We start from the raw sequence: 12,439 nt of genomic DNA on the forward strand, positions 1-12,439 counted from the left end.
CTTCAATCTTCCCCAGCATCAGGGTCTTTTCTAATGAGTCAGTTCTCATCAGGTGGCCAAAGTATTGGAGCTTCATCTTCAGCATCAGCCCTTCCAATGAATTTTCAGGACTGAATAAATATCTCTGATAAATCTGTATATCTGAATAATTCCCCAGCAAGGCTGGTCACCAGCCAGGTTTGGGAGTTGCTTCCTAGGGAACAGCCCTACCTGTAGGTCCTTCTGTCTTCTCAAAGGCAAACTCAGGTCTCATCATTTTCTCCCTAAAACTTACTTTTCCTCCAGGAATCAACGTTCCTCTCTGTTCTTTCTCTGTGGAAATCCTGTCCGTCCTTCCAGGCCCTGCCGGTGTCAGCTGCAGTGACATCCTGGTGGATGGCAGAGGCATGGCTGTATTGTCATGTTGACGCTCACCCATCCGATTCATTCATCCATCGTGCCTTCTCCAATGCACGTTACTGGGGCCACAGTGTTGGTGCAAAGACTTATCAGTGTGACCCCTTTCCCGACAGGCCCACACACCTGCACACATTCCAGTACCTTTAGCTCATCTCGCAGACTGGGGCTGCCAGTTCAGGAGGAAGGTAGTGGGAGGCTGGAGAAGCGTTTCACGGTTTATCACGCTAAGGAGAGCTGCCTCCTCCCTCATCCCCAACACTCGTACTCAACCTTTTCTGGCCAGTCCTCTCTGCTCCAGCCCATACTGATCCCACTCATTTGAATCCTAAATGTTTAGGACTTACTTGTCCCATGTATGTTGATTTGGTTCTCTGAATAGACTGGAAATTCCTTGAGGGCAAAGACATAGAATCATACTTGATTAACTTCATTATCCCAGCTTATCGCTGGGCTGGTTGACAGTCAATGCAACTTGTTGGGTCACTGACATTCGTTTTTCTTTCCTCCCTTATTATCAGGGCTTGGGGGGGAGGGTGGGGAGGAATCAGAGATCAAGAGAAATCTCTTGAGAGGTCGGGGTATGGTGATGATTAATAATAATAATAATAGTTACTCTTTATTAAGCAGCTCCTATCTGAAAGCCTACGGAGTGCTAGTGTTTTAAAACGCATCAGATTCTTTATAGTAGTATCTCAGCCTTATAAAAGCACTGGGAGGTAGGTATTACTATCCCCCTGTACAGAGGTTAAACCGCAGCTTGTCACCCATGGAGCCATGATTGGAAGCCTGCTCCAGATCCTGTGTTCCTCGGGAGTGTAGCCAGGAGGAGTGGCAATGAGGGAGAAGGTGGGGGTAGGGGCCATAGTGGTGGTGACCCTCAGGGGGATGAGGTCAGTGACACATATGGCCACCAAGGCCCTACCACCTAGCGGGGAGACAGCAAGGCCCTGCCACAAACTTTGTTCCAGGCCTTTTGCGCACCGGCAGGAGAAGTGGCCTAGTCCCTGACCCCTGCCCTCCCCTCAGATTTGCACTAAAACCCTAAAACCCCATTTCTCTTTTGGTTTTTGAAGGCAATTGAGAAATATGAGATGGAGAAGAAGGCTTTAAAAAGAGAGCGAAGTCGCGGCGGCTTGGCAGACAGAGGCAAAACTCCTTTCCTGTAGCCTTGATGGTGTTTTTATGGGGTTTGGTTTTTTTTAGTGTCTAAAATGTAATTGAGTAGGAATCTGGAGTTTCAGGTGAGAGTATCTTTGGCCTCTTCTGAGAGAGCCTTTAATCTCACTTCTTGGTATCAGGCAAGGAAGGAGGGAGGGACAGTACCATTTCGAGATGACCTGCTGGGGGACACCTTGCACTAGGTGTTTTCATACAGATCCACTTGTTAAAGCTTCCTAAGACCCCCTACCTGTGAGGCAGGTGCCTTCGAATGTGTTTTATACTTGAGAAAAAGTAAGGGAACCACTTGCCGAGAACCACAAGGCTTATCCACCCCAGGTCTTGGATTCGCCCCAGACTGACTTCGAAACCCATGTTTTATCTGCTCCTCCTGACTGCTTCTCTGAGCTCAAAAGCAGTCTGATCAAATAAGGAGGGGAGTCTTAGCAAGTCAGCAACCCAGGCAAACTAATGGTGCGTATGCCATCTGGCTGCTCAGGATGAATGAAAAAATCACAGGTATGATTACCACACAGCCGTGGGCACAGCCCGTGGTTACTCACATCCTATTTCTCTTCTTTCATTCTCTTGCAGAAAAGAGCGAAGGAAAATCACAGTATATTTGCAAGGGCTCAGAATTCAGGAATGTCAAATCTTTCGTTATCAAAAGGGTAAGGGACCTCTTACTGGGTCTGTTTCTGCTGGGCCTGAACTACATTTTATTCCCAGGGAAAGGCCCCTTGGCACCTGGATGGTGATTATGTAGGAAAACGGCAGAGTACCTGTTTTAGAAAATCTTAACCTATCTTAACGTCTGATTCAATGGACATGAACTTGGGCAAACTCCAGGAGATGGTGAGGGACAAGGAGGCCTGGCATGCTGCAGTCCATGGGATCACAGAGAGTCAGACACGACTTGGTGACTGAACACCACCAATGTATTTTAATAACTTTAGAATTTCTCATAACACCTCAAAAAGGTAGAACCAAGAGGATTCCAGAGGTCAGTTGTCCGTTTATTTTTAGAATTGAGAAACTGTTTACCCTTAGAAACAATGAGTTCAGCTTCAGTTCACACAGAGCCACCGTGCTGCAGAGCTCCCGGGGGTGCATTCCCACAGCAGTGCAGGTTTTATGGGTCACTGCAGACACCCCAGGGAGCTGACAGTCAGGAGCAGTCAGAGGACCCGTCCAGCGTCATGCAGCTTGCTGGTGACAGAGCCCTTGCCTCTCGCTCAGATCCCCATGCCTGGGGTCTTGCTCTCTCAGCGGCCTCTGCGGTAGCACTCTGGCCCCATCTCATAGCCGCCCCAGTAAGATCCTCCTAAGTGCTGTCGCCTCAGTTGTGTCTGACTCTCTGCGACCCCATTGAGCCTGTAGCCTGCCAGGCTCCTCTGTCCTTGGGATTTCCCAGGCAAGAATACTGGACTGGGTTGTCATTTCCTCCTCTAGGGGATCTTCCTGACCCAGGGATCAAACCCACGTCTTTTGACTCCTGCATTGGCAGGCGGGTTCTTTACCACTAGCGCCTTCTGGGAGGCAAGATCTTCTTAGGAAGAGCCTAAGAGCTTAGGCTCCCTCTTTAAACTACCCAGCTCATGTGTATTCAAACCTTTAAATGCTAGAGAATATGTTACCCTTTTTTCACCTTATAGCCTGGAAAATTCCCACACAGCATAGAGCCTGATGGTTGTGGGTCTACATCGAAACTGTCACACGACCCAAGATAGTGGCCGAGCAGGTCTAAATGTCCTGTCCATAGTGGCCCAGCCAGTACATGGGGGACCTGACATCTGACTCAGAGTCAATGCAGTTAGTCACTCAGTTCTTCCATTGTCAAGGCCATAGCCCAGTTACCGAGGAACTCAGTCCCTCAGAATGCTTCCAGGAGGTGCCTTTGGGTCATGGTTATTGATCTCCTCTTCCTACTTTTCTGTATTTTTACATTTTTATAGTCATATTTTTATCCTAAAATCCATTTAATGATATATGTTAAGAACCACAGAGGTGGGGTGGTCATATCCTTTGACCCTAACAGTGCCATTTTGAGAAATTAATGCCCATTTTGGGAAATTCATGCCAAGTAAATAAGCTCAAATGGGTGAAGCATATGGTCCCAGTTAGTAATAAATAATATTTATTTGAACTCATCTGTGAGTAATTAATTAAATTATAGCACATCTTAACAAGATATACTACTTTAAATGATAAATTTGAAGACAGTGAGGCAATGTGAAAAATCCAAGGGGATAAAGCAAGACATAAAAGTGTGTGTGCATATATGTATCGTAAAATGATTGAAGTAACACATATGTATTTGTATACATGTGCTCAAAGCCTGAAAGGAAAAGTCGAAATATTGTAAATAGCTGTTGGATGAGGACTGCTGGGATCACGCACACACTCTCATTTTCTTCAACATCCTCTAAGATTACTAATATTGTCTCCATGATAAAAAGGAGAAGATATTGTGTTGTTTTAAACTGTCAAAATGAGGGACCCCATTTTCATATCCTGTTTTTGTCCTTAGAAAACAGCCGATAAAAATCTCCTGGCGGAGCTGTACCAGTACCCATCCTTTGACGACTCTAGGCCAAACAATCTTCCAAATGGGGTGGACTTCTGTGACTTGGTGGGCAACGTGATCCTGGCTGAGAAAAACCCCCTTAGCGGCAAGGTAAGAAGAGAGGGCCCTCTGGGGCGCCCGCCTGCATGGGACACACCGCTGTCCCAGTCTTATACCCCAGGGATCTGAGTCGGGCAGGTAAGTTGCTGAGGGCCACAGAGTTTGCAAGTGACTGAGCTGAGATTAGACCAACGACGAAACTGACATCCTTTCTCCCAGTGCTCTGGGCTCCTAACCTATTAGTTAGTGCTATTAGGCTCCTAACCTAATAGCATGACCTATTAGTGTAGCATTTTGAGGTCACACCCTTGTGATATATGCTAATTAATGATGCATGTGTTCTGTTGTCAGTCACTAGGTTGTATATGGGTAACCTTAATTTTTTTCTTAATTAGACAGTAGTTAGAATATTTACTTCCTGTGCCCCATGGATATCCCTTGAGGTGAGTCACCAGCTTGGAGAGCCAGGTTCCTTAGGAAGGAGAAAAGTAAAAGTGAAAGTCACTCAGTCGTGTCCAACTCTTTGCAACCCCACGGACTTTAAAGTTTCTGGAATTCTCCAGACCAGAATACTAGAGTGGGTAGCCATTCCCTTCTCCAGAGGATCTTACCAACCCAGGGATCGAACCCAGGTCTCCCGCATTGCAGGCAGATTCTTTCCCAGCTGAGCTGCAGGGAAGGAGGAAAGGGAGTATTCTGAGGCCCAGAAGAACCTGTGTGTGTGTCAGACAATGCTGGCCCCTCAGGAGCTGGGGGATGGTTGTGAGCAGGGGTTGAGAGGGGAGGAGGCCCAGAAAATTGTCTCAGCCATCTGAGACAATTCTCAGATTTGTCTGAGAATTTCTCAGCTGGAAAGCTGTGTGTCAATGCCCCTCACAACTGCACAGCCCCAGGGTCCCCAAAACAGCTGTGACCAGTGACCCCTCAGCTCCTAACTAGCTACCCCCGCCATTCCTGGCACCCAGCTTCTCACTGCTTCAAACCACACCCCCATCTCGCGCTGTCCCTCCTCCCTCTCTCCCTAGCCTTTCTCTGCCTTCTCCTCCTCCTCTTCATGATTTTTTCCCTGTTGCCCTCTTTCAGGCTGTCTCTCTACCTCTGTTACATCTTGCATGCTGACTTCCTGAGAGCAGTGATCTGTTTAGGCCAGTCACTGCCCGGGATGACAGTGGTGTTTGCTGGATTTCCAGTGCCAGGCTCCAGCATGGACTGTGGTCACTAAGCGGATGGCTGCCTTTCACCAGGTGTTGGTCCCCAGGGCAGGCAGTATTCACCCTGAGATCAGGTCCTGGGTCCCCTGCCTTCTTTAGCAAAGAGGTGAAGGAGCAGCAGGCACTCACAGCATCACATTCTCTCCAGGACAGTGTAAAAAAGAAGTTCACTACATGGTTTTTGTGATAACAAGGACCTGGAAGGCAGTACATCTTGGCGATTAAGTAGCTCTCTGTGCTCTCATTTATTCTTCTGTAAATAGCAATAACAGTAGCCTCTACCTTGAAGTATTATTGTAAAATTAAATAATGTACATAAGCACACAACACAGCACATAGTAAGGCATAACTTCTCAGAAAATGATTGTTTTATTATCAATGTTATTAGAAAAGTTTAATGATAGAACAACAGTGCAGTCATTTTTGGTTTATATATCAACAGTGAACAACAGTGCAGTCATTTTGGTTTGCCGCTCTAATGAGTATTTATAGAGTGTATTTTAACATACTATGCTATCACGTTAAATGACGTTACATGAAAAACATCAGTACGTAAAACTCTGCAGTACAATGTCATTATGTCAGCCCACAGGAAAATCTGGGGTGAAACCATTCAGAGATATCACCAGCATTCTCTGAGTGATAAGTAGTTGATTTACAATGTTGTGTTAGTTTCAGGTATACGAGATTGTAGTTTTTTCTTCCTCCTTTTTCTGAAATTTAAAAGAGGAAGAAAGACATGGAAAATGGATGGCGTGTTCCACGGATCCACTGTTCCTGTGCCGCCACCTCCCCATCCTTGTACCCCTGACAGGCCCACTGGCCCTCCCTGGAACCTGAACTCTCGTTTCCCCGTGCTGTGTGGGCGCCCCCAGGATGGTGACTGCTGTGCTAACTAATGTCCCATTTCTCAGGTCCCCTGGGAAGTGTTTTCCTTAGACCTTAATCCCAAGAAAAACTGCATTTCCTGGAATGCTTTTAGTCTTATATCTGATGCTGGCTCCTGCTTTTCTTTGGCTCCCAGGAAACCCAAGACAGATTTGTGCCCTGCCTTTAAAAGGACCTTCTTCCATCCTGCTCGGGGGCCAGGCCAAATTTACTTGCCTCCTCAAATCTTCTCCTCCATCCCCTCCATCTGCCCTCAGCCGCCAGCTTTGCCTCTGGCTCAGAGAACCCGGTGGTCACCCCTAGACCATGAGTTCACTCATTGAACCCTCACAGCCGTTCTGGAGGTCAGGACTGTCATCACCATCTCCATTTCCCAGATGAGCACAGACAGATTCAGTACCATTGGTCAGGACCCTGCAGCTAATTAGTGTAAGAGCTGGGTGAGAATCCGCAGTGTCAGTCTGTGCTGTCCACCCCTCTGACTGTCCTGCCTCTCCAAGGAGACGTGAGAAATGGCAGAGAGGACAAAACCAGGAGCAGGGCTCAGAGCGCTCTTTGCTACCAAGGGTGGCTTGCTTATGCACTGTGCCTTCAGCTTCTGTAGGCTTGAAGGGACAGCCAAGGATTCTTTCCCTGTGCATCCAGGACACACCCTGTTCCTCCAAGTGGTAAGAGGAAAGGCAGCCCGTGCAGTCTCTCTGGGGCCAGGCTGCCTGCTTTTTGCTTTTCTTTTCTTTTTTTTAATGTGGCATGTGGGATTCTTACTTCCCCAACCAGGGATTGAACCCGCGCCCCTCTATTGGAAGCACCAGGGAAGACCTAGGCTGCCTGCTTTTGAGCCTCCCTGTCTGTATAAGCTTAGGCAAGAATTCTAACCTTTCAATCCTCACTTCCCTCTTCTATAAATTGGGGATAACAGTTTCATCATTCAGCAGCAACCACAGAGATAGATGGTGAAAAAGTGAGATAAGGAATGAATGGCATGGGCCAGCGCGAGATCCATGGCAAATGTTCCCCTCCTTCTTGAGCCTCCCCCTCCCCACCTCCCGCCCCTTCTGGTTGTCACAGAGCACCGAGCCGAGCCCCCTGTATTATATAGCAGCTTCCCACTACCAATCTGACACACGGGAGTGTACACATGTCAATGCTACTCTCTCGGTTCGTGCCCTCTTCTCCCTACCCCTCTGTATCCACACGTCTGTTCTCTACCTCTGTGTCTCTATTCCTGCCCTGCAAATAGGTTCATCAATAACCATTTTTCTAGATTCCATATATACGCATTAATATATGGTATTTGTTTTTCTGTTTCTGACTTACTTCACTCTATATAACAGGCTCTAGGTTTTTGGTTGTTTTTTTTTTTTCTAAGTTGACTCCAAAGTATGTTGACTCCAAAGATGGTTGGCGGGGAGATGGTGTGATTAATAACAATAACAAGCCATGGAATATGGGCAGAAAGGAAGGGTTTGAGTGGAGATGATTATGAATCTGGCTGTAGCTCCAGGTAAATTTCAAAGAATAAATAAATAAATAAGCAATAATAACATGAATTTTGTTTCTTTTCCAGTCTTTCTGTTCAGGTAGAGAATTAGAGAAGTTTCTCTCTTCCCCGTCTCTAAGAGCTATATGGCTGGATAGCTTCTGGTGGATCTTTCATGAAAGGTACCAGGTAAATAAAAATCTGGTTGCTTCTCTTCCATGCTTATTTTTCTGTGGGACAAACCCCAGCCTCTTTTTAAAAAAAAAAACAAACCCCAGCCTCTTTAACATGGGCTATCAGCCCCTCTGATTCTACAGACCACCCGTAGACCACACGTCATCTGTCACCCTCATCCTTCCCCACCCATACCTTCTCCAGACACCTTGGGCTGGAAACATTGCACCATGCCTGCAGCAACCCTGAGCTTTAGGAACTGGCCCCTGTCACGTGGCTGGTCAAGGGCAGGGCAGAGAGCAAAGTCAGGACCTCCTGGCTCAGAGTTTAGGGCGCTTTTCTCAACAGCCTGCCTCTCTGTACATGTTCTGTAGATACTAAAGCAAATTAGTATAGCATTTCATAAATAATATGAGATTAAATACCTTGCAAATAAGATTCCTAAAAATAAGAGAAACACTTAGTTAAGGTTCTCAGCCCTTGACTGTTTCAACAAGTAATTCTTGTCATTCCTTCTCTATTTGTATTCCTGGTAGCCAAAGAAGGACGTCCAGAGCAAGCTGTTCGACCGGATAGCCCAGAACTATGCTTTTCTTTTGTTTTGTGAATCCAGGACCCACTACGAAGAGGCTCTCTTAAAAGTGAGCATCAACCGCTATTTAGGAAAAACAAATCATATTAGATAGCTATTCACTGCTCTTGCCAAGTTAATGCCCTTAACATTCTTTCCATAAGAAAGTAATTACTAAGTTGTGGTATCTTCATATGCATGCCTGCTCCATGCTAAGTTGCTTCAGTCGAGTCTGTCTCTTTGTAATTCTATGGATTGTAGCCCGCCAGGCTCCTCTGTCCTTGGGATTCTCCAGGCAAGAATACTGGAGTGGATTGCCATGCCCTCCTCTAGGGGAATCTTCCCATCTCAGGGATTAAACCCACGTCTCCTGCATCTCCTGCATTGCAGGCAGATTCTTTACCCACTGAGCCACCTGGGAAGCCTGATGGTTTCATATACTGACTTGTAATGCAGCAGTTACAAAAAATAAGGTAGCTCTATATATACCGATTGGGAAGATATAATGATATATTTTAAGTGAAAAACAAAGCAACATATACAACACCATGTATATGTATATGTATGTGTGCCTATGAGTGGGAAAAAAAAGTCTGGAAAAATATTTGCCGAACTCATAGCCACGCTCATCTCTAGGGAAAGTGAAAGTGTTAGTTGCTCAGTTGTATCTGACTGTTTTTGACCCCATGGACTGTCATCCACCAGACCTCTCAGTCCATAGGATTCTCTAGCCAAGAATACTGGAGTGGGTTTCCATTCCCTTCTCCAGGGGATCTTCCTGACCCAGGAAAACTCGGGGAATGAGGTTAGAAGAAACTTCCTTCTCTATTTTATTTATTTCTATAGCATTTAAATATGTAATTTCAAAATCATGAATATACATATATACTTTTTATATGTGTGTGTGTATGTATATATATGGGCTTCCCAGGTGGCTCAGTGTTAAAGAATCCACCTGCCAAGCAGAAGACATGGGTTCAGTCCCCGGGTCGGGAAGATCCCCTGGAGAAGGAAATGGCAAGTCACTCCAGTATTCTTGCCTGGGTAATCCCATGGACAGAGGAGCCTGGTAGACTACAGTCCATGGGGCCACAAAGAGTTGGACATGACTTAGTGACTGAACAACAGCATGTATATATATATATATGTGTGTGTGTGTGTGTGTGTATACACTAAAAGGGTTGCTAGAAGAAAATATAAGTGAGCATTTATATGATTTGAGGGTTTGAGGATGGGGAAGGACTTTCTAAATATGACCCCAAGGGAATAACCAAAAAGAGTGATTTAACTATTAATATATAAATTCTTTAAATTATTGCAAAGAGGCAAATGAGAAATTATGCAAACATACTGGTAGCATATATGCCATACAACATAAAGAGGTCTTACAAATCAGTAGGAAAAATGGACCAATGGACAAAGTACATAAACCAGAAATTCACTAGGGAAGAAATACAAATGGGAAAAAAGTTCATGTTCGACAACAATCAAAAATATAAATTAAAACAATAATCATTCAATTCCCCTTTTTACCTGCTAGATTGTATAGATTAAAAAGTGTCACTCCCAGGATTATGAAGGATATAGGGATTTCCCTTGGACAGTCTGAGTGGAAAGTGAATTGATACAGATGTACTGAAAGGCACTTATACTGATAAAGGGTCTGTTTAACAAGTCACTTAGGCTGTCTGTGTCTCAGTTTCATCATCCATAAAATGGGGATAATATTAATAATGCCTCTCTCACCAAGTTGTCCTAAGGATTAAATGAGATTGTAAGACATGTGACATATCACCCAGCACTTGACGGGTGACGAATATATAATAGCTGCTATGACTGCTATTATTGTACCATCTAATGCAAGTCATAACCTAATAAATAATAAAAGCTGCTTTCATTCATGCATTCAACCAATTTTTAACTGCCTAATATGTGCCAGACACTGAGCTAACTTCATAAATAAATATAATTACTCTGCATAATTTGTAATGCAAAGTCTTAGAAACATGACAATATGATTTTTTTGGACATTTTTGGATCATTTATCAAGATATTGTCATGTTTAAGTAAATTTTGAAATGGCCACTCACAAAATATTATGAAGGTCACTTTTGGAAAAAACATTCCGAAGAGTTTATAATAACCTGGGGAAGTATTTATGTTATGATGTTAAATGAATAAAGCTAGATATAGACGTATAATTTGAGCCTAAGCATAGCTGAAAAGAAACAGCAGTACTACTTGTGCATGTAAAAAAACTCAGTAAGTAAGACTTAATATTATCTCTGGGATAGAGCAAGATGGGTATGTCAAATGTACTTGTCATCTTTGAGCTACTCTTTGACCAGGTGGTAGAAAGGGCTGAGCCACAGACCATGTGCAGAGGAGCTGGAGGAGAGGAAGTTTGCTGGCCAACACAGCACGATGTTTGAGGTGTGGTCCCCACGTAGGATAAGGGGTCCACTTAGATATGTGGCAACTGCAGATGGAAATTTCTCCCCTCGTGGGACTTCCCAAGTGGCACTAGTGGTAAAGAACCCGCTTTCCAATGCAGGAGACGTAAGAGATGTGGATTCGATCCCTGGATTGGGAAGATCCCCTGGAGGAGGGCATGGCAACCCAATCCAGTATCTTGCCTGTAGAATCCCATGGACGGAGGAGCCTGGCGGGCTACAGTCCATGGGCTCGCAGAGAGTCAGACACGACTGAAGCGACTTAGCACGCGTGCTAAGCATGTGATCAGGAAGGTAGCACAGTGTCAGGGAGAGCGTTTAATCACAGGTCCTTTCTGAAGTCAGGGGCTCTTTTCTGGGTGTGAAAATGTCCAGAACACTCCCCTGGGCTCCGCTTGCCCCCTAGAGGTTGCCATCGCTTCTGAGTAAAGCCCTGTACACCAGCTTCTGCTGCTGCTTCCCTCAGTCCTGGTTCAACACACACGAGTTCAAGTCCGACATCTGTAACACGATGAGCCTGTGGATTGCAGGTGAGAGGGGGCTGCTTTCTCCTGGGAAAGCCATTCCAGATACACGTCTTCCACCCGAGCCTGCGTAGGTTCCTGTTTGCCATCACACCTCCTCATTGAGGCAGTTGTCCTTTTCTCTCCTTGACAATCAGGAAAGTCAAGTGTGCGGTTAGAGCCCAAGGAGTCCCCCCATGAGCCTGCTTCCTCAAGCAGTCTGAGACAGTCCTCATCCCCCTTTGGCCCTGGCTGCATCTGCAGGGAGCAGGTTTCAGCACAGTCCTGCCAGTTAACCATGTGCTATAGGAGGGTGGGCCCAGGAACCCCCTGCCATGTGCTGGCCAGACAGACCTACCTTCCACCCCCAGTGTGTCCCCACGTGACCAAGGGTTGTGTCTCTCTCTCTCTCCCTGCAGCACACCACAGTGCCAGTTTGATGTTTGCTTTTCAACTATTTTTCAGTCTCCTTCCTCACTCGCCCTATCTCAACCCAGGTATCTTCTAAAGTCATTGAAAGCTGAGACGTCCCCTGTGGACTGAGTGCTGTGCTCAGTAAGCACTTTTTACATTTCCTCCTGTGTTGAGGATCACTTCCACGTCAGGAGATGTGGTCAAACTCACAGATGTCAGCATACAGTTGTATTTATAGCTAAGATTTATTGCAATGGTGTGAGGCTACATAACCAGATCCTAAGGGGACAGACAGGCAGAGTTTGAAGGAATTCAGGCTTCCTCCTCCCATTGATGCAGAGCCCCTCATCCTGAAGCAATGACCATGTAGCCACACTTGTGTGATGGTTCTGCCCAGGCGCCCATTAGAGAAACAGTGCCCAAGGTTTTTATTGGGGGCTGCTCATGTAGGCACCTCTGTCTATCATGTACCAAAATTCCAGGGAAGCAGATGGTTAGCATCAGCTACGTTGTTTTATAAGTAGTCTAGGCCCCCTGAGTCATTCGTGTCAGGGAAAAAAAT

The 12,439-nt window shown here is 45.6% G+C and overlaps 1 protein-coding gene across 1 annotated transcript in view; it reads left to right on the forward strand.

Moving 5' to 3' along the window:
- Positions 1-12,439, forward strand: part of FAM227A (family with sequence similarity 227 member A) — a 44,441-nt gene that overhangs the window by 3,224 nt on the left and 28,778 nt on the right. The window contains 6 exon segments of the mRNA XM_061123927.1: positions 1,473-1,545; positions 2,152-2,228; positions 4,088-4,234; positions 7,850-7,951; positions 8,473-8,577; positions 11,367-11,490. Coding sequence (XP_060979910.1) covers positions 1,473-1,545; positions 2,152-2,228; positions 4,088-4,234; positions 7,850-7,951; positions 8,473-8,577; positions 11,367-11,490 — 628 coding nt within the window.

Source organism: Dama dama, chromosome 22, assembly GCF_033118175.1.
Source record: "Dama dama isolate Ldn47 chromosome 22, ASM3311817v1, whole genome shotgun sequence".
NCBI classification, from domain to species: Eukaryota; Metazoa; Chordata; class Mammalia; order Artiodactyla; family Cervidae; genus Dama; species Dama dama.